The sequence below is a fragment of the Mastacembelus armatus genome, chromosome 9 (assembly GCF_900324485.2).
Source record: "Mastacembelus armatus chromosome 9, fMasArm1.2, whole genome shotgun sequence".
Taxonomy (NCBI): Eukaryota; Metazoa; Chordata; class Actinopteri; order Synbranchiformes; family Mastacembelidae; genus Mastacembelus; species Mastacembelus armatus.
In genome coordinates, this window is record NC_046641.1 from 20,788,494 (window position 1) to 20,815,166 (window position 26,673).

At 40.3% G+C, this 26,673-nt stretch overlaps 3 protein-coding genes across 4 annotated transcripts; all 3 read right to left on the minus strand.

Moving 5' to 3' along the window:
- Positions 1-362: 362 nt before the first annotated feature.
- LOC113138630 (calphotin-like) lies at positions 363-8,574 on the minus strand. The gene is made up of 11 exons (XM_026321201.1): positions 8,312-8,574; positions 5,986-6,378; positions 4,206-4,250; positions 3,239-3,283; positions 2,673-3,041; positions 2,398-2,442; positions 2,147-2,221; positions 1,810-1,911; positions 1,578-1,685; positions 1,341-1,418; positions 363-1,192 (listed from the first exon to the last, which is right to left on the minus strand). Exons 1-10 carry the CDS (start codon positions 8,354-8,356, stop codon positions 1,356-1,358), a joined length of 1,290 nt encoding a protein of 429 aa, XP_026176986.1. The 5' UTR covers positions 8,357-8,574; the 3' UTR covers positions 363-1,192; positions 1,341-1,355.
- Positions 8,575-13,488: 4,914 nt separating this feature from the next.
- Positions 13,489-15,523, minus strand: LOC113139162 (uncharacterized). The gene is made up of 4 exons (XM_026322180.1): positions 15,355-15,523; positions 14,334-14,410; positions 13,902-14,187; positions 13,489-13,810 (listed from the first exon to the last, which is right to left on the minus strand). Exons 1-4 carry the CDS (start codon positions 15,499-15,501, stop codon positions 13,697-13,699), a joined length of 624 nt encoding a protein of 207 aa, XP_026177965.1. The 5' UTR covers positions 15,502-15,523; the 3' UTR covers positions 13,489-13,696.
- A 1,191-nt stretch (positions 15,524-16,714) lies between these two features.
- erap1b (endoplasmic reticulum aminopeptidase 1b) lies at positions 16,715-25,623 on the minus strand. Of its 2 annotated transcripts, XM_026322066.1 has the most exons (19): positions 25,469-25,623; positions 24,592-25,112; positions 23,985-24,123; positions 23,694-23,828; positions 23,450-23,570; positions 22,924-23,078; positions 22,711-22,824; positions 22,451-22,582; positions 22,113-22,244; positions 21,430-21,504; positions 20,961-21,118; positions 20,723-20,802; positions 20,425-20,608; positions 20,149-20,305; positions 19,713-19,897; positions 19,398-19,559; positions 19,173-19,313; positions 18,836-18,917; positions 16,717-18,682 (listed from the first exon to the last, which is right to left on the minus strand). In XM_026322066.1, exons 2-19 carry the CDS (start codon positions 25,080-25,082, stop codon positions 18,512-18,514), a joined length of 2,814 nt encoding a protein of 937 aa, XP_026177851.1. In that variant the 5' UTR covers positions 25,083-25,112; positions 25,469-25,623; the 3' UTR covers positions 16,717-18,511. The 2 variants fall into 2 exon arrangements, with proteins under 2 accessions (XP_026177852.1, XP_026177851.1); XM_026322067.1 differs by lacking the exon at positions 25,469-25,623 and having other exon boundaries at positions 16,715-18,682; positions 24,592-25,110.
- Between the last annotated feature and the right edge of the window lie 1,050 nt (positions 25,624-26,673).

Consider the following 26,673-nt stretch of genomic DNA (forward strand, 5'->3'; position numbering starts at 1 on the left):
CTAGTGACTACAACATATCACTACTTACTAAAAAAATGTATATTATTGCACTTCTTTATGTTAGTCAGTAATGTGCTATAAACAAGATAAGTGGTATTCTACCTGACAATTGTCGCACCTGGCAGACAAGATTCTGGGTCAGCAAGTTATGTGGTCAAAACTCTGTTATCCACTTTGGATTTATTTCAATCACTATACGTTCTCAGCAGATTTTGGTACTTAACTGACCCGTATAATGAAGACAACTAATGCATGTTACATATTTAAGTTTCTCTTTAGCTTCACTGTGAGACTGATGTATTTCCAGTTGTTTTCCTGTTACTCTGAGTAAAACAAACAAATGTGAAACACATTCTCCACTATCACAATGAGTTACAGCTTTATTTCAAAGTTGGAATAAGTCAGACCATCTCTCAGTCCCCTAGTGATCTTCATCACTTGGTTATGTCACATTTCCCCTGTTGAACAGACTTTGAACAAAAAACTGAAAACTGTAGCACATCATATGATTGGTGCAAAATGAATTAAAAAAGAGAAGGTGAGAAAAGAAAAAATTACATCCATCCCCTCAAAATCCACCGTTAAAAGTCATCTGATGGACACAGAAGGAGAACCTGAGGACAGATGTGTGAGCAGAAACAGAGTCTAGAGTGACATTTAAGGTCCTGACTATACATAAAGAGAGACAGTGAAGCACAATCTGTGATTTAGAGATATATAAAAAAAAAAAGAAAAACAGTAAAAATTGTCCCTCCCATCTTTTTGTATAAACATTTTCCCGAGTAGAAACTATAGCCACATTCAATCAATGTTACATTATACGTATGCATTGAGTGCATGCAGTGTGAGAAAGATGTTCTGGAGAGTATATAAGAAATACCAGACACTGCAAATCATCTTGGTTCACCTCCAACTCTTAAGAACTTCTGCTTCCTCTACTAATGCAAATTCACTCTACATTGTTTCATTTCTGCACAGTTATGACAAGAGTCTGTTTTGCTGCCCTTGATGCAGCAGTTTTGCCTGTTCACACATGGTTTACAGTTTTGTCAGGAACCAGGGCAGGAAAGGCACTTCAAAGTGTGGATGTCCCTTCAATTTCCTGGCAGCTCTGTTATAAGCCCTAGAAATTTAGAAATAGTCAGCTACTCCATGTAAAACTCTTGAGTCCTCCAAAAGACCAGAGAGGAATCTGAAAGAGACAGATTGGGTTTTGGTTCTGGCTAATGAAAGTAGTGTAAAGGTTAACGATCAGGTTAGAAAGTAAAGGATCTACAAAAGAAGACACAAGTACTGAGTCAACATTGTGAGAAACTTGCAAAGACGAAAAGTCTTCTGACCTATGTGGTATGGATCTAACCCTCAATGGAGACCTCTGGGACAATGTGTCCATTCAGTGCCGTTTCCACTGATGACTCCTGAACAGCAGAAAATACATTAGAACAGAGTACACTGGAAAATCAAGAATGAATAACATTACATCTGATTTAATTATCACTGAATAAGTTTTAAATCAACAATCAGTACTTGTCATCTCAAAATGAACAGAACAGAAAATATTTTTGGTATGTGTATACCAATGAGCTCAGCTGCACAGATTCGACAAGCTGCATCTGAGATGGCATGTCGGCGATTTCTGTCTTAGGCTCTTCTGACAGTGCTCCCAGGCCTGTCTGCTCAGCATCCTGGAAAAGAAAAGTGGAAAGAGTCAGTAGACAAAGAGCAGCTGCTCACTAGAACCACAGGAACCAAAGCCCTGTGTCTTCTTTGGGTAAGTGAAAATTTGTTTACCCAGTAGCAGTAACTTACAATGACAATTTCCCCTGCAGGTGTACCAGCAGGCTCAGGCTCAGGCTCAGCAGGAGTCACAGCAACATCTTCTGTTTGGGTTCTGAAGGTGTCACTCGTGGCCTAAATGCAGCGGAGGATGATCACAACAAACAGATTACTTTACAAACTGCCACCTGGTGGCCTCAAACCCTACACAACTACTCAGTTCACTCACAGCTTAGGTCTGTTACTGTTTGGAAATAGCTGAATTCCAGAAACAGGAAACTAATGGTTTTTTTGGGAGTCATATAAAAAATGTAATAGCTAAATTCCTGTTTGTGCAATTCTGTTGCTGGCTGAATATGACAATAACTACCTCCACTGCTGAAGCAGACTCTGTCACAACAAAGTCCTGAACCTGTTTGTCAGCAACATCCAGGGTGACAGGAGCCTGCAGAGATGCAGTAAAAGTTTATAATGAGTGAAGACATAATAGAATAACCTACAGTGTATATTTAGAAAAGTGGGAAGGATCTACTGTATATCACTAGCATAATCCAAGCACAGTCATCAAGAAGAACAAAAGATAGGATGACACTTTTTTTTTTTTTAAATTTTTGGTTTTACCTCTTTGTCTTCAGTCACAGGGGCGTCAGTGATGGTGTCTGGTACCTGAGGAGGCAACAGGTCACCTCAGCATTTTGCATAAAACAGGTACAGAGGTACAATTTCTCAAGTATTGCTGCTTTCAGAAAAGTAACATGATCCATGTACTGTCTAAAATGTATTCAAATTATTATTAACCACATAATGTAAATAATACAAATTTTAAAAATGTATTGTATTGCTTTTCATCTTTGGAAAGACAGAAAAACAAAATAGTGTTTTAATCAATGTGCCACCTCTGCAGGGCCTTCAGGTGCATCTTCTTCATCCAACACTTCTACTTCAGCTTGGTCTTCTTCCTCCTTGGCTGGAGATGCGGGACTGACAGCTGCTTTAGTCACTTGCTCAGAATCAGGTGTATCTGTGTCAACCCCCTTCACTGACTCTACAGCTGCTTCTGTAACCACATTGGCTGTATCAGGCTCTGCTTCAGCAGAAACCTGGTCAAAAGCAACAGCTTCTATCTCTGGCTCCTCAGAGGCTTCAGTTACAGGCTCTGGTGTGGGGTTATCCATCTTGACAGACACTTCTACATCCAGCTCACTGACTGTGTCTGCCTCTTCCAAAGCCTCAACTTCCACGTCAGTCTTGCAGATGTCATGTGACTGTGCATGAAAAAACAACATGGCACACATTAAGAAACCATGGATTATGCAATAAAGGACAAATATGTGACAATCTGTGCATTGGAATAGTTATCGTCAAATTCTTTTTTTTTTTTTTTTGTGCCTGGACAAACAAACTGCAGTCACTTAACCTGTGTGACCAAAATCACTGCACTCAGGGAGAATCTCAGTTTTACCTGTTCAGGCTCGGAGGTTATGGCTGTAGTGTCAACTGCCTGAACCTGGATAATGAGAGAAAAAAAAAACAAAGTATAGGTATTTATTTGTGACAGATGGGCTGGATGGATAAATTGATCCAGATGAATGGAGGAATAAACACCTTGAATCAACATAACTGTCACTATTTTTCTGCTAGCATCTGACTGCATCAAGCAGACAACTAAAAATAATCCTATAATGGTCAAATTTAACTAGATGTTTTTGCTGTGGTACTAATTGCATGTTTTAAATCAACTGCAGCATTTCTGTCATTATCTGAGTAGTTTGCAGATAAAAATCCATTAAAACATTTGCATTATGTGAACCAGATTGTGATCTAAGTACTGTGTTATATAAGAGAAAGAGACCTGAGGCAAACTGTGCTTATAACTCATTAGGTGTGAAGTTTAGGTCACAGACACTTCCAACATTTTTCCATTGAAAGACTTCTCTCTAGTCCAGTTACTGCTGCAATAAACTTCTTCAAGAAAGTGGAAACTCTGACCTAATCTGTCCTAACATATGCTGTCACTTCCACTACTGTTCTGGTGTGAGATATTAGCAAAACCAATACATACACTAAAATGCTTTACTGTAAAGTTTATATTTTTGTGCTCAATGAAGTCTGTTTTCTTTTTGACTGAAAAAGGTGTTGTTTCTTCTCAAGGTTTCTAATGTTGTATTTGTAATATGCTTTTGACAAATCAATACAGATCTCACTTGAAGAGCATCACATTGGATTATGTTCGGCTCATTCATACCTGTAGAATCTGCTCCTGGCTACTATAGATACATATCCTGAGCAAGATGAAGCTAAGGGACAGAAATGGTTTGTGTGTGTGTGTGTGTGTGTGTGTGTGTGTGTGTGTGTGTGTGTGTGTGTGTGTGTGTGTGTGTGTGTGTGTGTGTGTGTGTTTGTGTGTGTGAAATACAAGTTTATATTACTTCAGTCTCAGGAGCAGCCACTGGAGCCTCAGCTGTGGGTGTGACCTTTCAAGGAAAGAGGGAGAGCTTTTTATTTGCAACTCAGCAAAACAATCATAAACACATACATGCATTTAATCTAATAAAACACACTGTTGGGTTAAAAAAAAAGTATATCTCATTAAAAAGGGCACAATGGAATGCATTAAACATTTACAGGCAAATAAAACTCTTTGCCTCCTGTTAATCTGCTGGCATTAACCTGTTTTTGGACTTTTTTTTTAAAGGTTGAACGTTGGGAGGGGCACACAGCAGTTCTAAAAATGTGCCCAGAGTAAAATGATCTTCAACACTTTGTGTAGCTGTAATGGCCTCGAGACATTTAACTGAGAAAACCCAGTGAGAGTCTTAGTAGGTTTACTGTGTCCAAAAAAGGAAAGGTTTGCCAAAATGTGTTATCACATCATAAATTCAACTAGCACTTTATGTCAAACACAAACAGCAAATGCACAATGCTTTGTGTGTGTGTGTGTGTGTGTGTGTGTGTGTGTGTGTGCGTGTAGATGTAGCTGGGGAGAAGGGGAGGAACATTATACATCCTACAGGAATGTTACAACCAATTGCATAATAGGAAGCTGTACCCTCCTCCCTCCCTTTTTGTATAATCTAACTCAGGTTGAAAACATTTAATTATTCAACTCATTAAATCTGTCTTTGTAATTAGGAACACACACCACAAAACCCACACAAATTTCAACTGTCATGTCTTTAATCACATCTTTTGTTATTGTCTTCATCAATCACAGCAGCACAGGTTGGAAGTAAAAGGAGAAGTTCAAGTGTTGGACCTGCTGAACTGTGTTTGAGCAAGACATATGTGTCAGAACATGAAGCAATGTTCTGTAATTAATGCTGCTTTCCAACTTGGCAGCACCTGCTGTGTAGCCCACTGTGTTCAGCCTTAGGGGCAATCACAGGGAGAGTCACATAAATATTGTAAATCTTCGTAGTCCAACAGTAAATTATTTAGCCAGCCTTCCACCACTACTTCTTTAGTGTAGGACATCTGGTGTTTTCTAGAGCCCAGTCACTCACTGACCAAACTCACTGGGGTATCACTGTACAGTAGACTTAAGGGGAAATGTCTGACCTTCCCTCTGCTTCTTCTGCTACTGGGAAATGAGGAATTCAAAAGTAAATTGTTGAGAAAAGAAGGTGGCTGATAATACCTCCAGTCTCAAACGCAAGCGTCTCCACACTAGCCTGCAGAACATTGTGTCAACATGAAAAAACAAACGGTATGTAACCATCATTTTTCGGTTTGCAAATGAAACTCCTTTTTAAACCAGCAAGTGAGGACAGGGTCAGGAGCACGTGTACAAGTATTATTTGAAAAACCATATTTCTACACAGATCTTTCTCAACAGTTCAGATTTATTCCAGTTATAAGGAAATAAAGGACGGGACATATGAAAGTCGTGGTCACATGCCGTATTTAGATTTGGTTCAATGTTGTGCCTGTTTTTGTCTTATCTGCTGACTGACTGCTGAAAAGCATTTCCCTCAGTTGTCTAATGATCTTTCCCACAGTCTCCTTCCTCTTCTCTAAATGGACCTTGTCGTTTCCTCTGCCTCCACCTCCTTCAATTCCACTTTCCTTCTTCAGCACATATACTAACAAAAATCAAGCTCATACTCACAAACTACAGACAGAATCCGCACATAGATAGCATCTCTTTCCTGCAAACCAAGTATTAACTAAATGTCCAGCATCCACAGCTGTATAAAAGTGTTTTCTTACCTCCACTACTGAAATGATAGGGTCAGCCTCATTCACAGCTTCAACTATAAGGGGTGCTACTGATAGACTCTCACCCCCTGGTGCGTCTTCAGTAACCAATGCTGGGACATCAGTCTTAACCTCTGTTGAAATCTGTTCCAGCACCAAAGCCTCAGGCCCTGGTGCCATGACTGGGACGGGCTCTTTCACAGCTGGTTTTGGTTTTACTTTGGGGGTCTCCACAGTGGGGACAGCAATGGGAACAGCCTCTGGGATTTTTGCTGGTGCTGGTGCTGGAGTTTTAGCTGCTTTCTTTGGGGTTGAGACAGGGGGTGTACTTGCTGCAATCCCTGGGCTTGCTTTGACTGGTGTGTTGGCCACATGTTGTTCCTCAAGGGCTCTCCTCTGTGCCTGCTGCAGGGAGAGAAAGTTTCTATTAAAGTTTCTTAACTCGCATTGATATTTTCACTTAAACAAATGATCTTTGTAAAGTATGAATGCTGAAACTGTGTGGAACTTAATTTTTCCATGATGCTGGCATGAACTAACTTCATTGACAGCAGCTTCGAAGAGGTGTAGAGTATGTAAAACAAACTGCCAAAAGCTGGAGACTGAATACCAAAAAGGCAATCATGATGTTGGTGGACTTAATGCAACTGAGGCCCCTATGCTCAGATTCTTAATAATTTTGTCAGTCTGTGGTTCTAGCACATTTCTGTCTGCAGAATATCAGGCATGCCAGCATGTTTTTCAGCTTTGGACAAAACCCCCTGAGGCTTTAGTGGAGATTTTAGGAGTGCAGAGCACTGGAGGGAGGGGCTAGGTAACTGTGCAGGGGCCCAGCAAAGCTAGTTAGATAATGGGAGCTAATTGGTTGAATTAGAGCTGTCCTGACAGCTCTGGTGAAGCGGGAATGGAAACCGTGAGAGTCAGCAGCATTGATGGGTGCCCTGCAGGCCAGACAGTGGGCCTAATCACATCATAATCAGGTTACAATCACTCCCCTGAAAATGCTTTTGTTAGGCCTACAGCCAGTTAGGCATTTGTAGTCGTAGACTGATGCTGTGTGTGTGTGTGTGTGTGTGTGTGTGTGTGTGTGTGCGTGTGTGTGTAAGTGCATTTGCGAATGTCTGTCCAGCTAGCCACCATCAAAACAACTCCTCCCTTTACTTTGCCCACAAATGTCTCACTGTCTAGAGATCCAAATCTCACAACCTCAGAGTAATAAATAAATACTTGGATTAATGAGTGTGGTTCCCCAGGCTGTATTAAAGAGGCCCAACCACGCTTAGAAAGACGTTTTTATCAAAGGTGTGTGTGACCAGAGAAGAGCACTCAGTCTGACGTCTTCAAGTGTCCAGCAGCTCCTTTCCTGCCTGGGCTCAGTCAGGAGGGAACTGCTGATAACACCAATTGTAAGTGACTTCAGCTGCAGTTGTTATTTGTGCGTCACTGACAGACTGTGAGAGAATCAGAGAGACTGTGCAGACTGATACAAAAACTAATGCATGACATTCCTCTAGTCAAGACACTACCAAATACAGTGGTGCTGGGAGTCACAGCCCGGCCTGCCAGACAGAGAATAAGAAGGGAGGGGGCGATGCCACAAGCACCATACTGAGAAGCTGAGAAGTCAAAGCTGGAGGCGTGATCTCTGAGCTCTGACTAAACTGGCGAGTCTGTTACTTTCTCATTTATTATATATCCCCCCCCCCCCCCTGCCAAACCCACGTCCTCTGTGGGCACCGAAGGTTCAGAAGTAAAATGTCTCTCCTGAAGAGACTATGAAGGACACAGGAGAAATACATGTCAGTGATCACGTCGTTGGCGTCGCTGATTCAGCACATTGAGTTCTGTGATAATAGCAGCGCATCTTTCTAGATGAAGACAGGATGTGCGCACGAGAAGTGCACGTCTGCCTCTGATTTGCTCGCAAGCAGAAAATATATGTTTTTACTTTCAAATCTCTTCATGAATGTTGCACCTTTCGAGGTTAACGACGTTAAAGCACACAGATAAGCTGATAACGCACATGGCGGACGTTGCCAAGTGTCGACCGGCTGGGCCTGATTGTATCATTCCCATATAAGATCTTCTTCTTGAGCGGTTTTTACGCTCAGAGCTTGGAGCGCTCCTACAAGCGCTGCGTCACAATAAAAGCAACAGCAAAGTGAATATGTGCAGTCACATAAGAAATGATTCCCATTAACAGAATAACCACAGAGAGAGTTCTTATAAAAACACCTTTACACCTATTTTACATTGAAATCATAGAAACATTACGAAGCTGCAATTTGTATTTTTACGCAAGATTCACAGGCGCAAAAGTGCGTCTGCCACCACTTACCACTCTCCGCATGCGGCGCTTGTTCTTCTTCCTCTTGCTGGGCATTTTGATGTGTGTTGATGGAAACAGGAGAGAACTAAGAAGCGGAACGAACGAGCCAGAGTGAATAAAGTGGATCTTTATAAAGCCCCCGGTCTTTGTGTTACCTTTGCAGACAACCTATGGGAGGACTGGAATGAAACATGGGAGGCGTGGGCACACACACGCACACACACACACACGCACGCAGCAACACTTGCTTGGTGAGATGGTTGTGCCGGCTGGGGTACCTACTGGCTGGATGGTTATGTAACATAGGTCCCAGTACCACGCCCCCTTTCCTGGATGCTTAGAATCAGTTTGGGACTTAAGCGTACTATGGTACCCCGCTTTTCAAGAGTTAACAATCCGAGGTGACACCAAGACAGACGGGACATTCAGATAACTCAGCCTGGAGGCTTTACAGCATAAAGTAGGTAGGAAACTCAGTCCGATAGACTGAAGCCCACCGGCAGATTCGAACCCACGTCTTTCTTGCTTGAAATACTTTTCTACACTTAACAGTACTCACTGCAACACACAGCGACAACACGCGATGCTGAAAGTAAATCACAAGAAAATTATGCACAGCCACGCTTCCATGCGAAACAGTGGGACTTTTCTGAATCCGTGAAAATCATGAAGCCAGAGAAAAGCTACTTTTCATTGTGTGCGTCTCAACCAGAGAAAGAAAGCTTGTACACGCGTCCACGCCCACCGCCCCCTGCACTGTACCAGTTCTAAGCAGCCATTGTCTGCTTGAGCACAGCTGTACTCATGTATGATTCCATAAAAGAAGAAACATCTGCCTTATTCTGCCATTTATTGTCCTTATTTTGTGAATCCAGTTACCTCAAACAACACGTTTCTGTCACCCACCCAGTCAGACTACCTGTTCCATCACAGCAATGCAGCCTCTGCTTCACAGCTTCACCCCTGCACGATCCGTTTGAACGTCTGGCTTTACCACTGAAATGAGATGCAGGAATGTTATGAAGTTACTTATTATCCCATCAATCATTCACTGTTAAAACCTGTCAAGACATTTTGAGGACATTGTGAATGTGACTGTTCTGTTATGAAATGTCTGTAAACTTGACTATTATATCACAGAGAGTGACTTCAAAATGTTTAATAAACCCTGGATATTACAAAGGTTCAAATACAAAGCACTGAGTTGTCACTGTAGGACAAAGTGAACCTGTGCTAATTATGTTTTAAATGTGCTACAGTGGAGCCAGAGTTAAATACAATCAACTGTCAGATCTTATCTTTGGTGCAGTGGGATGCAGGGTCCAGTGCACAAACCTCCCCCCAGGAAGTCCTGAAATACTTTGGCTATCAGCTGCTCAGAGGAGAATCACCATCTTTAAATAGACATATGGTGTTTACATTTGTTAAACTTGGTTATCACATGTACACACACACACACACACACACACACACTGTAAATATAGTTTTGCACACTTGTTAGCCTCTACTAGGAGGCTATAAATTTCACCATAAGCTACACAGGAGACAAGAGGTTATTATCTTGTTTTTACTCAGCAGTAATGCAGAGTGTCACTTTTATCACTTTTAAAATCAATTTTGTTTGATTTCTTGACTAGATATATATATATGGTTTGACTCATTACCTATTTGATCAGCACAAATTAGTTTAGAGCCAGACAGATTCACCTTCTCTGTGAGCAAAGACTAAATCTGTGCTCAAATCATCCCTTTTAAAGGGACAGCACCTTCACAGCACAAACCCTCGGAGTGAGTCAGAGTTAGAATATTTGTTACAGACATTGAGAATAAAATCACTGTGCAGTGCAAACCAGAGCTTCAGGAGATGAAGATAGAGGGAACTGCAACATGTATGTGGTGCATTAATTTTAAAAATGCCAATAATGTTTTTAAATAACTGTTCAACATATTGTAACAGTGGGTGATTATTCCTGGGACACATTCGTGGTACAAACCACACATGTGTAGATACTTGGACCCAGAGAGTGTTAATAAAGAGTCAAAGCCCAAGTGGTGATGAAGGCCAGACAAAGAAAGCAGCACGGGGAAAGACTGGACGAGAACGTCCTCTGACAGTATAATGCCAGGGATTCTCCAGTGTGTATTCATATCCCAGAACAGCAGGGGAAAGTAGGATAAAGAGAATGGAAAGAAAGAGAGTGGTGGGTCATTCTGGTAATAAAAGCAACTGTGCTCAGCCATCATTCATCAAAGACCTATGACACACACATAGACTCTTTCTCTCTGCATACCTCTGTGACACTCCTGTCTCTGACCGACATGCTCACATACACAGACATCAACACATCCCATCCATTCCTTTTTATATCACCTGACCTCTTAAACTGCCCCTTGTGAGTTATTATTACAATGGCACAAAGAGAGGCCAAGCATTATTCAGCCCCACAGAACAGGGTTTTAAGTTGTAGTCCAGATTGCAACAATTCTAATCATAATATAATAATTATCAATATAACACAGTGAGAATGCGTTAGAATTCAAGAGAGTTTGGAACAAGCCAATACAGAGTAAATAGATAATGAACATTTTGAGGGATTTTCTGAAAAAGCAGCAGCAACAATTCTACATGGCAGAAGACAGATACAAGCAAAACCTTCACTTCTTTGTTCTGCTCCAGTCCCCCCTTTGAGAGGTCCTCAGGCAGGAGAGAGGAGGACGATCAGTGTATGAGAGTCAGCAGAAAACAGTAAAGAACAGATGGGAAATTAGAAAAAGCTATAAAATGAGTAACCAAGAAAAGAAGCAAGGAGTGGGAAGGATTAGAGGAAATAACTGAGCTAGAAAGGGAGGAATGAAGAGACAGAAACAAATGTGAGGCAGATGACATGATGTGAAGGTAGAAGAGAAGCAGAGGTTTATGATTTTAGCACACAGAAACCTCAATGCCTCTCTGTGCATTTATCCTGCTGCTACTACTGTTATCACTACTGGAGAGAAATATCTATAGACTTGTTGCTACAAAAAAATAAAATTTGCATTTTGGAATATAATCACACTCTCCTATTTGTCTTTTTAAATAATGCCTATAAACCATCTAGATGTTATGATTGAGACAGAATCAATTTTTGACACATAAATACACTCACCAGCCACTTTTGTTGGCTGCCCATGCATGATGCGAATCACCACATCTCAAAGATGCCGTATTGGATTGTGATCTGCTGACTGTGGAGGCCACTGGAGCAGAAGTATCCATCAGAAGATGGGTACACTGTGGTCATAAAGGGATGGACATGGTCAGCAACAATACTTAGGTTGACTGTGGAGTTTTAACTATGCTCAATTGGTAATAAGGGGCCCAAAGTGTGCCAAGAACACACACACCACACCAATTACCACCACCAGCAGCCTGAACCATTGATACACAGCAGGAAAATGTGGTTTCTGACTTCTGTTTTGTTTTCTTTTTTTTAAACGTATGTGGTCCTCATTTAATAAGGTGCCAAAACAGATTATAGTCAAGGAAACTCTCAGGTTTGTTCTCTTAAAGTTGCTGATTCAGCAAATTAAAAAAAAAAAAAAGGTTTTATGAACAGGTGAAAGGTTAGCAGTCCTTCTGGTTCTTGTGAACCTTGAACTGCTTATAGTTCAATTACAATTATATTACTTGACTCATCAACTTTCTGAATCATTTTGTCCCCGTGATAATCTCTTACACAGTCAATACTCTGGGTGGTAGCAGTAAAATGTGTCTGTAATTTACAATGTGACACACAGTAAATGTATATATATAGTGGAAGTACTGTCAATATATCAATATGTCATCATGTTATGTAGCTAGTGGCATTTTCTAGTCTAACTGGAAAAATATGGAGATTGAGATTATAAAAAAAATATACTCTGCACCTGAGTGTCTGTCTGCACACTTGCATTGCCCTTAAGTGTTTAATTTTCACTGTTAAATAACACCCCACTTTCTCTAGCAGCCTTTCCACCTCGCAAACAAATTCCTGTGTATATGAGGTAAAAGAACAGAAGGAAGGAACAGAGAAATACCCCAATAGAAAAAAACAGATGGCAGAGTGTAGCAACAACTCACAGCAACAGTTTTCTATTTGTGGGTTATTGGTTTCTGCAATGGAAGCTGCCAAGAATCTACATTGTCTCCCATTCGCTAATATTAAAGTTTTACATTTGCGATGACTGATAGAAAACACTCTTTTAAATAACATTTTTAGAAGAACACACTTGACCATATAACTAGTACAGGAAGAAAGATAGACTTCTTGACATACAGAATTACAGATCGTGTGTGAGTAGCTGGGATACATGTTGGGCCTTTTGTGGTGCCATTTGTGGTCATCCTGTCTATACAGGTAGTAAGTGTGGACGTCGTGCTTGCAGGTCATATTTTTGGTGCAAGAGTGGACTCTGCTGGCTTGAAGAAGAAAAAAAAAAACCAAAAAGTCAAACAGGATGGCTACGGACAAATTCATTTTGCTGTGTAGTTCCCAAGTTAAACAGATGAACTTTTATTCCTTTACAATTTAATTTAAAATCATTGTATGCATTATTTGTTTTTTCAAAAATATATACAATTTGCACATATTCTAGGCATGTCATTTAAAATTAAGTATATACACATAAATGAAAAGTGAAATTCAAGTATGTATTACATACATGTTGTCAGAGTGATCCAAAAAGGTTTTGCCTTTCTTTTCAGAGACTGTTTAGTAGCATGTACAGTACATCGCTCGCATTCTGTCCTGAGAGTTAAACAGTTATTCACACTCATTACCAGGAAATCTCTGTTTGATCAAAGAGTTAAATTAAATCTCCACAAACTAAATTTGTATATTCCAATTTTAAACCAGAAAACATTTGTCAAGTTTCCTAACCTGAGAACGTTATTGCTTTGGAGCATCAAGTTGTTCTTTCAATTGTTTCTGCAGCATTAAGAATATTAAAAATTCAATTAAAACCCCTTACTTTTCACACATTGTGTCTTTTATCTTAGTACTACTCAGTTTAGTAGAGAGTTCATAGCTCTCAACAGCTGAATAATCCTACAAGTTTGTGATTTGATGAAAGAGAAATATTTTTCAATCAAGATCTGCATCAGAATATGCATTAAAAAGTAGAAATAGGCAGCGATGTTACGTACATGGGGATAAAATAACGTGGTTCATTGCTTAGGAAAATGTCTCTCCTTGTGCTTTAAAAACAGTGTAATCTCTCTCTCTGTGCCATCATTGCATTCATTTCCACAATAAAAAACAAGGTCACAATAAAAAAAATCTGAAGTGCATTTACAAGCTCACTGAAGTCCATAAGGCAGTGTAATAATCAAGACTGTCCATACCGTCAACACAGGTACAGTGTGAGGCTCAGGGCTTATTGTGGTGACTGTGTTTGTGATGTGTCTGTGTGAGGTGGAGGTGTTATGGGATATACAGGAGTGTGATGTTCTGTGTAGGCAGGGGGAAGGTCCTCCGACTTCAATACCAGCTGAAATACACAAAAGGAAACAAAGTTTAGTTACCAGGAAATACATCTTGAGGTATGTGTTATCTGTCACTGAATGGTGTTTCATAATAACCTCATTATAGGAAGGTGGGGGTTCACAATAGTCAGCAGTATTGTATTGTGGAGGTGAGTGGTGCTCCTGGATTTGCTGAGGCACCCTATGGTGGTCGTCAGTGTCAGGTTGTGACAGTCCTCCAGTAAAGGGAATGAAATATATTGAATGTCTTGCTCTCCCATTCTGCTCAGTGCGTCTTGTCACCTCCCTTTCTATCTGCTCCTCCCTTAAACTATTGCATCCCCTGCAGAAGGTGAGGCAGAACATGATAGAGACACCAAAGCCCAGGGTGCCCAGGATGATCCTTGGGGAGGTGGAAGAAAAGGATAAAATGGGTGCAAAGCAGAAGACAATAGGGAGGGTTGATCGAGAGGCAATGAACAAAGTTTGGCCAACAAAGTAAAATTTAAATAACATACCAAAGGAACTTAAAGATGAAAAATGTCTTACTCTAGAATGGGAAGGGACATCCTTAGAGCTGTGTGGATAAACGTCTGATGGATAAAAATGGAAGTGGAGTCAGAAATCTAAGTGGGAACATGAAGGGGGAAATAGGTAGAACAACACATATTAATTTTGCCCTCAATTAAAATTTTGCTTTTCTAACATACACCAAAGATATAGCTTTGATATAACTACTGACCTTTATAAACTTTAAACATGCTCGCCTTGTTGGACTACTTTAATATACACTAAAGTAAAAACGTTTCCACTTTTTCACTTTTCTCTGGGTCAGCAGGAAAATATACTTTGAACTTAGGACCCATAAATCTGTTATTCTAGACACCATGATCTAAGTATATTTTATTGCCTGTCTGTTATGAGAGAAGTGACTGGCAGTAAGCTCAAATGATTTGGGCTATTACACGAAATTCGATTATATTTGTTCCACATTAGTTGTAAAGCTTTCAGGTGTAAAACAGGATTTTGGGGTGAGGTGTATTAAGACTCATCTGCCCCATGTGATTTCATGTGAGGTAAATAGTGATATAGTACTGACTTAGGCTTTGTAAACTGCTAAAACACAGCGGTGTTATGCAATGCTATCAAAATCTGAATCACCACATCCACACCAAAATGCTGGTATCTGCAGTACGGAACCACTATAGCAAATCATCATGTTAACATAAAGAGAATATAAATTGTTCAGCTGAATATTTTAGATTAATATTTAAATTACTAAAACAGGATACTTATCAGGTCTTATCAGTTGCATATTACAGTCCCCTTATGGTGCCAGATGCTATTAGTCAGTAGGTAGATAATAGCACACAAAATAAGACAAATATTCTCTTTTGAAAATAACAGAATTGCTATGAATTCTTAGAGTGGTGTGATCTTTAGTTTTAAACCTGAAAACATCACTGTGTCCAAAGTAAATCCTTTCTCATGCTGTTTGTACCAAATGGCAGATGAACGAGTAGTAGGTTTCATTATCAGGAAAGCAGAAAGACCAGCTTCAGGCACTTACCTTGAGCCCAGAGACGGCTCTCCTTTGGTGCTGAACTGAGAAGACAAACTCACTGGAGCAGAGTGCAGTTTCTATTGTGGGTGTGCTGATCAGGGGGCAGTGTGTGAGTGTGTACATGTAAATGAAGGAGTGCAAAACCCAACACATTTACACGTCAGGCCCTGAAACACTTTCAGAAATTATATATAATTATATATTATCAGTATGGTATACTAGTCATGTGTTATCTGTATGCATATTTACTCGCACAGATTAATGTATGCAAGTGTTTTATCAGTTGGGTGGTGATTTTTATTAGTTTGTGCTTAAGATCCAACAGAAGAATTTATGGTGGCATGAGAAAATTTAAAGTAACAGGTCCCTTGTGGCCTCAGCTATGAGGTTATTCAGCCTACCTTAAAAACTAGAACACAAGAGAAACAGCAATAAAAGTATTTAACCTATTAACTCCTACACCAGTAAAAACTTTAGGTTCAGCTGTGTTTACAATTAATTGTTGTGTTACAGAGTCAATTCAAAATGTGACGACACTACTTTTATCTCCGACATCTCCTAAAACACCTCGTCATTTCTCCTAAGACCCTGTGGAGGCAGCAGGCAGGGTTTAAGAACGTGTACATAAGTCAAAGGTTCAGAGACTTGTACCTAGTAAAATGAAAAAAAGTGTGTTGAAACCTTTGACTGGGAGCGTACGTGTGAACCCACATGAGGTTAGTTGACTGCTCATGCCAACTTGTGCAGTTAAAAGTATGAATTTGCAAAATAAAATTTTCATTGTCCAAATTTAATTGTTGCTTCTTCCATTCTATTCCCTGTTTCATCGGGATCATGTCAGTGGGGCCTGGATCATAGGGGTCTGTGATTTAATAGTTAATATTACACTTCCATTATATGAGACTTTCAAGATACTCTTTAAGGAGAATGTACTCAAAATTGTTTTAGCAAAGGCTGAGATGTGCCAAGCTTTGCATTGGTAAAGCTCCAAAAACACTGAATCCTACATTTCCCATAATACAACATGATAGCTGATCTTGAGCATAAGAAAATATTATCTGTTCCCCTTGACAAGTAATAAAATGCATAAAAACCTAAACCCTAAACCCAAATACCCACTTGAGTAGTTTAGTCACATGCTCATGTTTGGTTTTATACTGAGCATGTCTGTATGTTTGTCTGTCTGTGTGAGTGGACAAAGACAAATCAAATAAATATGAAAGTACCCCACAAACCAGAAAATGTATATTTGACTACTTAGACCTTCTGATCAGTGAAGTAAAAAGCTACACAATCATATAACTAATCTTCCTATTGTGAAATCATAGAATAGAATAAAACAATTCTTAAAAAATAGAAATACATATGGAAATTAACAAAATGTCAACTTTATTTCTCCAATGTTAAATTCTCTTTGGGAAATATGAATTCTATCCTACAAAATAGAGCAGACATACACTGCTCTGTTAAATAAATGTTTTTCTGTAGCACTTTACTTACAGTATATTAGATTTTCATTTGTTGGATAAAGAGGACCGGATCAATGGTGTTCAAATTCTTAATCATGTGTACCCATTGTGATCTTACAGCTGTGTATCTTAAAAATATTTATCATAATGACAGTTCAATGTAATGAAGGAGGACATGAGGATAGTTGGTGAGGGTGAGGAGGATACAGAGGATAGGGTTAAATGGAGGCAGATGATTCGCTGCGGCGACACATGAAGGGAGCAGCCGAAAGGAGAAGAAGAATCATAATGACAGTTCAACTGCACAAAAACTTCACAAAAATATAACAAGTGCATTAGGATGCCATTTTTTTGCTTTCCAGCAGTGGTCTGGCAACTAAATATTTCTAACCATCCGTCATCAAGTGAGTACACCCTGGACAAATAACCTGTCTAGCACATAAAGACAGACAAACATACAGTCACATTCAATTTAAGGTCACCAATTAAACTAACTCCAGTCTGAGAGAGGAATCTGGAGTACTGAGAGAAAAGCCACAGAAAGATCCCAGTGTAAAATTGAAGCTGGTACCTTGTTGCTGTGAGGTGACGGTGTTCACCAAAATATTAGAAAAAAAAAGATTCTTCTATGCTTCTAAAAACATTCACCACTTTCACACTACTCTCTAATCTATTACGTTCAGCACTGATAAAGCAGCATTACTGAAAAGCGACTACAAAAAGACACACACAAACACGCAGGCACGCTCACACACATACCAACGCACATACTTACCCACATTTTTAACTTTAAACCAAGTTGTCGTTTTAGAATTCATTGATTCATTGATTTACTTTGTGAGGTAATGAATTTGGTCCCAACAAGAAAACAGTGGAGTCCCCACAATGTTGCAAAAACAAGAAGAGATATAAAGAGGTGTGAGCTACGGGTGCCATGGCTGATCAATGACTAATTACTGTGGGTAAAACTACACACCAAAACAGCCTTTAAAAATGTTCTTTGAACCATAACTACCATATAGATAGACTGGGAGCAGTCGTGGCCTAATGGATAGACAGTAGGACTTGTAACCTAAAAGTTGCGGGTTCGAGGCAGGAATTGCTGGTGGGGTGGAGTGAATAGCCAGCGCTCTCTCCACCTTCAATACCACGACTGAGGTGACCCTTGAGCAGGACACCAAACCCCCAACTGCTCCCCGGGCGCTGCAGCAATGGCTGCCCACTGCTCTGGGTGTGTGTTCACTGCTGTGTGTGTGTGTGTGCACTTTGGGTGGGTAATGTAATTTCCCCATTGTGGGACTAATAAGGGTAAATAACTGGTGGTGGTTACCTCCTCAAACCTCTATCATGTGAAGTCCTAAACAAAATCTGAAATTACTTACATTTCTGAATCTGCGACACATCCACTCTGACAGCACTTATTTTTTATGCTGTGGTTCATAGAGGAGGGGTTGTTTTAAAAGTCAAATTAATAGTATGCACTGAGATGACACAGCAGCTAAAGATTTTTGTTTGTTTTGCTTTCTAGTCGTTACATTTGCTAGTCCTTGGAGTTCAAACGTAAGACTTTCTGAATTTTGCCATCAAGTATAAAGTCATTAAATTTGCGATTTTGTCGACTCAGACTCCAAGAAATGCTCCTCGCATCCACATCTCTAGTAGAACTAAACTAAATGTTTTTGTGGCCTCGGGAGCTACAGATCTTCATGCACGGCTCTGTGGCTGTGTTTGTTCAGCCAGGCCTGCAGCAGAGGCAGGTTGGTGTCCATCCAGCGGATGTTATCCTCAATGGTCTCGTAGGTTTGCTGGATACACCTCATCTCTGAACCCGTTTCCTCAGTCAGGGAGCTGAAGAAGTTTCGTACCTGATCACATCAGGGGAAGGTAGACTTAAATACACATATCTTCATTTAACCACTGAACACTATACTGTCACTAAGCAAAGCTTGTGTGGCTGTCAGAAGGTTACAACTGCTCATATTCCATGCCAATGCAGTATTATGGACATCCTTGCTTACCTCATCCATCATCTCCCTGGTAGAATACTGGTTGGTCACCCCCGTCACCATGTACGATACAGAGTGGGAGCCAAGATCAAACCTGTGGTATCAAAGCACAGTTCAATTCATATCCATTCATTCATTAGAAAAGGTTGGCATATGTTGTTACTGCCTCTTGACTGTTACTGGTAAGTTACAAAACTGCAGCAAAGGTTTTTTCTATTACTTTTGCTGTCGGCATCCAACTGCAGAGTAAATGGCATTTTTGCATACAAGTCAAACGTTTGCAGACTAGGTGAAAATATGCACAGTATAGCCTAGAAATGAGAAATATATGAGTGATGGGCTGACTAACTTTTTGATCAGCGTATGCCAGTGGGTTCTGAGGAAGTCCCAGGCGAGTTTGTAGCCACGGGGGTTCTTGCTGACACTGACGACCACGTCTGGCAGGTCTTGAGTTTTCATCACCTCACCATGGAGGCTCTGCTCCATCATCCTGCAGATGGAGGAGGAAAGGATTAACATTTCCTTTTCTATAACTTGGATATGCTGATGTGTTCCAGTTAGAAGATGCACACACCACTTGAGCTTGTCCTGCAGTGGGCTTACAGCCATGGCGACCTTCATGCGGCTCTTGACAGACATTTGCAGTGAATGGCGGTACTTCTCAAACAGGAAGTCCCACCCCTCTGGTGTTCGAGCTCCAATCACAAACACAGCCATTGTGATATCAACAGGCAGGCTAAAAACAGAGAAGTCTTTCAGTTGGGAAACTATTATTGAAAATGTTTAATATTTCCATAGAAGTGCTCATACATATTGAAAATGCAGCTCTAACTACAGGTAATAGTTAATTGCTGCTGTGCTATTTAGGACTATTTAGGTCATCCCCAACCTCATATTGCCATCTGAGTCCTTCCACTTGTTAAAGAGCTGGGTGGCCTTGGTCACACAGGGAGCATAGTTCCTGACACATGCAAACAGCAGCAGGTAACTCCTCAGCACTCGCTCAGACACTGATCCAGAGTCAGTCCACTTCTGCCGATCAATCAGTTCCCGGAACAGATCCACAATGTAACCCTGAGAAACAACAGCAGCCAATTTTACAGACAAAACGATTCCTTAATTCAAAATGTTATTTAAAAATTGCATAATTATTGTTAGTTGTCAATGATTAAAGTCTAAACCTAAACTTTACACTATTAAAACTGTGTTTAGATTATTCATTTGCTGTAATCATCAAGTAGTTTTAACTTTAATTTTCATGAATTATATTTATGGGCTACTGTCTGTCTAATGACAGCCATAAATGTTTCTGTGCCTCCACTGACCTTCATCTGGTTCTCCAGAGCAGCCATGTCTCTCTTCTCCATTAATTTGTAGAGAGGTACAAGCTCTCCGAAGCCCTGAGTCACAGCCATGACCTCAGTCTCTCTGGACAGGTACAGAGACAGCTCCAGAGCCGTGTCCAGTCTCACCTTCCCTATACTGGAGCACACATGACAGGCTTCAAACTAACAACAGGCAGTAATTTTGTCAGTTTTAACACTTACTGAGTTTTGTTTTAACTTTGGATGATGCAGTAACTACTGAGCCTTTAGACAGACCTGACCAGCTGGAAGATGTCGTGGATGAGGCTGGCGCGATCATTGCTGGTCAGGGCTGTGTGATTGTGTTGCAGCAGTCTGATAATGGAGTTCCAGCCCTCGCCGGCATAGTGGACCATGTAGTAGCCGCTCATGTCCACATTGAACTTCACCCAGTCCACCTCCTCTGGCAGGTAAAGGACGTCTACATGGAGGAGGAAGAAAGACAGACTTTTTAAAGTTATGAGGGATTACTATGATCATTTCAAATTTTAATCAATCTAACAATCATTCACATCACACTCAGCAACACACTCACCCCTCTTTGTCTTAAGCAGGAATCGGTGGATGGTGTTGGAGGCACTGGTCATGTAGGTAAGTGGGATCTGCCACAGGAAACTATAAACACAGAAATAATCACAAAATCTAAATTAACAATTAAACAATAATTATAATAATTTCAAAATAAAATAATGAGTTTATAATAGCGAAGACAACAAATTTTTCCTATATATTTCACTCTGTACTTTCACAGACTGACACTGTGCACTTTTTACCCATCAATGAGGGAGGGGTCATCTGTCTTCAGGAAACGCTCCTGACTGAGCCAAACCTCCCGACCTCTGACCTCCACAGTGACCAGTGGGAAGCCTTCCTGCAGTGTCCAAGTGTCCATGATGGCCTTAACATCCAGCTCATCCCCAGAGTACCATTTCTTCATATGCACACACATTCACATACACAATAAATGATTTAACATCAAACTGACAGATTTGAGGCACAGCTATGGATATGGATACAAGAGTAATAGAAACGTTTTGGTATTACATTAGTATTGAATTTGGGTAGGAAATAGCCAAGGATAATGTATTATATGTAAATGGTATTAAAAAACATGATTTCTACTGGGAATCATAATATGTAAATAAATTACATGCATGAAATTCCATCTAGCTTTCTGAATGTAATTGTACTGTTCAATCAGTGTTTTGTTGATCCTGGTTTTGACAAAGCACAAAAACTTACAGAGGAGAGGTTTCTTTTGGAGCAGAATTCTTTGTGTTCCATTCTCCCTTTGTCCAGATCATCTGAGTTACAGATCTGAGGGGAGAAGCACAAAACTTTACCAGAATGTCATAACAATGTCGATGATTAGAAATTCAGCACACAATTACAAATGTGGCAGGCCCTAGATGTACAGTAATGTGCAGAAGGTTTAGTAATTCTTATCACACAACACAATTAGGTGTCTGATTGATCCCAGGTTGATTGTGCAGCTCACTGTGCAGGACAAGTCCATAAAGAACCCACTAGAGTTCATGAAGAACTAATTTCAGAGGCAAGAAGAACCAGGAGTCCTACAGGAGATGGTCTAAGACCCAAGCAGCCCTAATCTCTGCAATGTGGAGTCAGTCTGTGATCACATGAAGAGACAGAAACACTAGGACAGCCTGAATCTACAGAAGAACTGCAGCAGATTCTTCAAAGTGAAACTGGGAGTTACAAACGGGAGAGCTGCAAATACTGATTAGACTTAGGGTTTGTCCCGTCACAGCACTTTGTATGAAGTTAACTGATAAATGAAAAACTGTTTATGTAATTTATATTTAAAGCATCCTCTGTTTTTTTGTGTCTAGAATGTAACAGTGAAACAAAATAAGCAACCACTGAAGTGGTTACTCACAGACACAAACACACACATCACTCACATTAGTCAGACTATCCCATAGGTGGCTGTTGACAGTATTTTGGTAGCTGTAGCGTTTGAGGTATCGGATGATGCCGATCTCAAAAGCCTCTGGAGTCAGGAAGTCCCGCAACATATTCAGAATACATGCCCCCTAAAAAAAAAAAAAAAGGGTGAAAATTAACCCAAATACTTTGTGATGTGTGATTAAGAAGTTTTATTAGTTATTTTACTGCTATTCTTTTAATGATTCGTTGAAATTACTCCATACAATCTGGCCAGTACTCAGATCATTGTACAGCTGCAATGTCCAAGTGCATCAACACGTAATGGTTGGTCCTCCGACAGAATGAGGCTGACCTTGTCATATGACACATCATCGAACATCTCCTGGATCTGTGTGGGGTTTTCCACAGGGGTGGAAACTGGATGGGAAGAGCTGAGAGAGTCTACCTCCATGGCCTCAAAACACTTTCCCAAGAAAAAGTCATCCTGGGAGAAAGAGAGATGAAATGTGAGAAATGTGGGATTGCAGTCAGGAGATAAATACATTAACATTTTTAAAAGGTAAACTTAAAAGATTTTACATTAATACACATATCCCTAAGTTCAGCTCTCACCACGTGCAGCTCTGGGTAGGTGATGTCAAGAGAAATAAACTCCATGAACTTAGCAAAACCCTCATTCAGCCACAAGTCATTCCACCACTCCATCGTCACCAGGTTCCCAAACCACTGGACAAACAGAAGAACATGATAGAGAGCCACCAAATATACTGCAATTTTTATTCATCATTTTTTAGCTATGTATAAAACAGCTGTAGGTGCCGCTACCTGGTGTGCGAGCTCATGGGCAATGACCTTGGCAATACCCTGTTTGTCTGAAACTGAAGATTTTTCAGGGTCAAAAAGAAGGCCTGTTTCTCTGTAGGTGGTCAGTCCCCAGTTCTCCATTGCTCCTGACTGGAAGTCAGGGATAGCAGCCAGGTCTGCAACAAGCAACACCAAGTCCATTAATATAAATATAGTATATTCACATCCCATACAGGACTACCTGTGGTGCATGTATCCTCAGTTCTCCTCTATTCTATTCTTGCTAGTTCCAGTAAACCTTTATAAAGATTTTTCTGTTCATTAAGAGGAGAAATGTTTTTTCTAGTCCGACCACAGAACACCTGCACTCTAAGGTGATTTCATCCTACAGCATTATGCTGCTGATTCTGCTCTTAAACTGAGTACAGTAAAATAAATAAGAATAAGACAATGTAAATCTCCTTGTACGTCAAAACAACATAAGAAATTATGTAATGAAACTACTGATCTTCAGGTAAAATATCATGTATCATGTATTTCCACTGACCCTGTTTGGGAAGCGGGTAAGGAATATCAAAGTAGTCATCATAGAAATCCAACAGCTTGACAGCAGCATCCAGAGCAAAGGCTGTCTGGTCAATTTTCTCACGTACAGCATAAACTGTAATCTGATTGGAACCACAGAAAAGAAAAAGTGGTAATTTTACAGCAGCATATGATCAAAGATGTCTCACCAATACACTCTAAAAATAATCTATTGACCAAGAGAATTACATTTTTGTCTTCCTTACCTTGACACCGTGCTGGGTGGTCTTACTCACAGACTGGAAGTCCGACACAATGTAGGCCAGAAGGTATGTGCTCATCTTCACAGTGGTGTCAAAGTGATCCTCAAGCAAACCACCTGGCAACTCCACTGTTTTAACCTGAGAAACAAAGGTGAGGAGTGAAACAAATGGAGAAAAGAAAGGAAATGTCAACAGACAGGTTGGTGAATTAATACCTTTAAAGAAACACAAGGCTTGTCTGTAAAAAATGTTTTAACAGCAAAAAATGAGGGCAGAACTCGATTTTCTTTGTACCTTAGGCATGTTGGATACGGCGATGTGACGCGGCTCTCGTATAATCCGTACGGTGAAGTTGGCTTTGAAGGCAGGTTCGTCAAAACATGGAAAGGCTCCACGAGCAAAGGTGGCTTCAAACTGTGTGGATGCCAAGACCCTAATAATGTAAATAGGTGCAGTAATAATGAAATAAGAGTTAAAACTTTATCATTGCCAAAATTGCTGTACTTTGACTTAACTAATCACTAATGTGCTTCTTGTCAAGACTGGTGTGTCAAACTTTTGCTCTTGGCAGTGCAGCTGCTTCTGAAAGTTAAAACTCAGTTGTTTCCCATTGCACAAAAACACATCCCTGCCCTGTTAGTTTTGCATTTTCCTTTAAGTGTTTTTTTCCAGAAGATTTTATTAATTGTTCTACAATTACGGAATCATTGCCACAAACTTTAAAAAAGAGCCTTAATTGTCTGGAGCAGCATCAGCATTTCACTTATCCTGGAATATCCTTTGAAATGCAGATGTAAAAGTTCACAGAATGTTGCAAAATGTGATAATGATGTGCTGGTAGAGAATTACCTCGCACACACATCACCTTAAAAACTATAATAAAGAAGTTTCATGGACTTACCGGACTTCCCCGGTGCTGGTGCGGTAGCTGCTCTTGTAGAAACCATGGAAGCTGTCAGACAAGTTGGCAGCAAACACCAGCTGAACTTCATACTTCCTACCTTTGGTCAGCACCGAGTCTGAGAGCAGGCTGAGCTGATGGAAACGGGGATACTCCAAAACCTGAAGAGGCTTCACGCCGTCTGGTGCCAGGAGCAGCGCACCGGATATCTGCATCTGCTTGGCATGGAGGATGATGGTGCTGGTGTCTTCAAGCACATCCAGCTGGATACGCACAACACCAGTGAAGTTAAGTGTGGTCAGGTTGGGGTGGATAGTCAGGTCATAGTGCAGTGGGGAGATGGTTTTGGGAAGTCGCATGCGGTCCCAGGGAAAGATCTGGCCGTTAGTGGCTATGGGAAGCTCCTTGGCTTGGCCTTGTGTTGGAAGCTGTGCTCCTGAAGAGGGAGCAAAGGGAACCAAGAGCAGCAGCAGGAGAGGAGCAGCTACCATGATGATACCAGCAGCAGGAAATCCTCTCACCTGTAACATAAATATCACAAATCGATGATTCTCTTCAGAAACACTGTGGCTTGATTGTGCATTTCCTGGTTCTGTTGTGATCATCAATCCCAAAGTTACACAGAGCAGCCTGCTTTCCATTTAGCAGCGGTTATTTAGTGTTACATTCTTAATAGCAATGAAACTACTGCTACATAAAGACACATATGAGAAAATGACAGCATGAAGACGGCAGGTGATCTGACAAAGCCACTTTCGATTTCACATTTCATTCATGTTCTCAAACCTCCAGTTTAAAAAAGCTCGCGATCCTTCAACAGTCCTTCAACACTGAACATGAGGCCTTTTCTTGCCAGCTCTCAACACAAGTCACTCACCTTATTCCTGAATATTTCAGCTCACCGTGTCTCTGCGCGCAGCTTCAGCACAAACAAAGTGAAAGTGAAAGTGAAAGTGATGAAGCGGCAGGAGTTGCATGCTGGGAGAAACCTGCTGTAGATGTGGACCGAGGTCACTGACGGAGACTGGAGATGATTTCATGTCCGCAGCAAACAGGCCACGAGTTCAGACAAAGCTCAACACCACCACATTTTGTAAAGTGATATTGCTGTGTAGCTCCTCTGTGGTTATTAAAATCATACAGGCACCTAAAGCGATGATGTCTTAGACGTAGGAAACATCCACTGTGAACAGGAAGTTGTCATTACGAGCTGCAAGTCTATATGTGACCACTAGAGGGAGCGATTGTTTTTCTCTGGGTTGATCTGATTTAATGGGGATCAGTTCTTCTTAGGGCCTGGACACATAATTATTTTCTGTCTTTTTCTTCTTTTTCTGTCCAAGGCAAGGCAAGTTTATGTATCTAGCACAATTCATACACAGAGTCATTCAAAGTTCTTTACAGAAATGAGAGATAAGTTAAAAGTACACATGCAAAATCAAAATAAGAACCAGCAAATAGTAGAAAATGATCTTGAAATAAAATGAAAGGAGAATGAGTGCAAGCCTAAGTCTAAAGCCTATTTACAGCACGATAGAAAAATATGCACCAATTAAACCAGTCCAAGTGCTGTGATGTGGTCTTTGTGTTGAAGTAGATTATTGGAGAGTGGCATTTACGTGGTTCCACCTGCGGTCGCAGAGTTGGAAATGTCAGTTCAAAGGTTAAACGTCAAAAGAACAAAGACTAGAACATTTGAATATGACAACATAGCAAACTATTAACTCCTGAACCAAAAGGTTCTATCGCTATTTCTCAAGTGAAAAACACCAGAACAACAAACACTTTAAATAAAAGGCTTTGAAATATTTACAGAAAAATGTGTACAAATATGAAATATGAAATATGAATATTTTAAAATGATGTTTTGAAAAAAATGACATGATATATGAAATACTGATTGGACATAATGTATTTATTTGACTCTGTAACAGTATTTTTGTGTTGTTATACTTGGGTCAATAAAGTTAATAATACTAATGAAGTGTCTGTCTAACTGACAACAGCTTTAAGTGATGAGACATCATCACTTATTCAGATGTTTCAAACATTATGAGGCTAAACAGAGGGAATCCTAAAAGG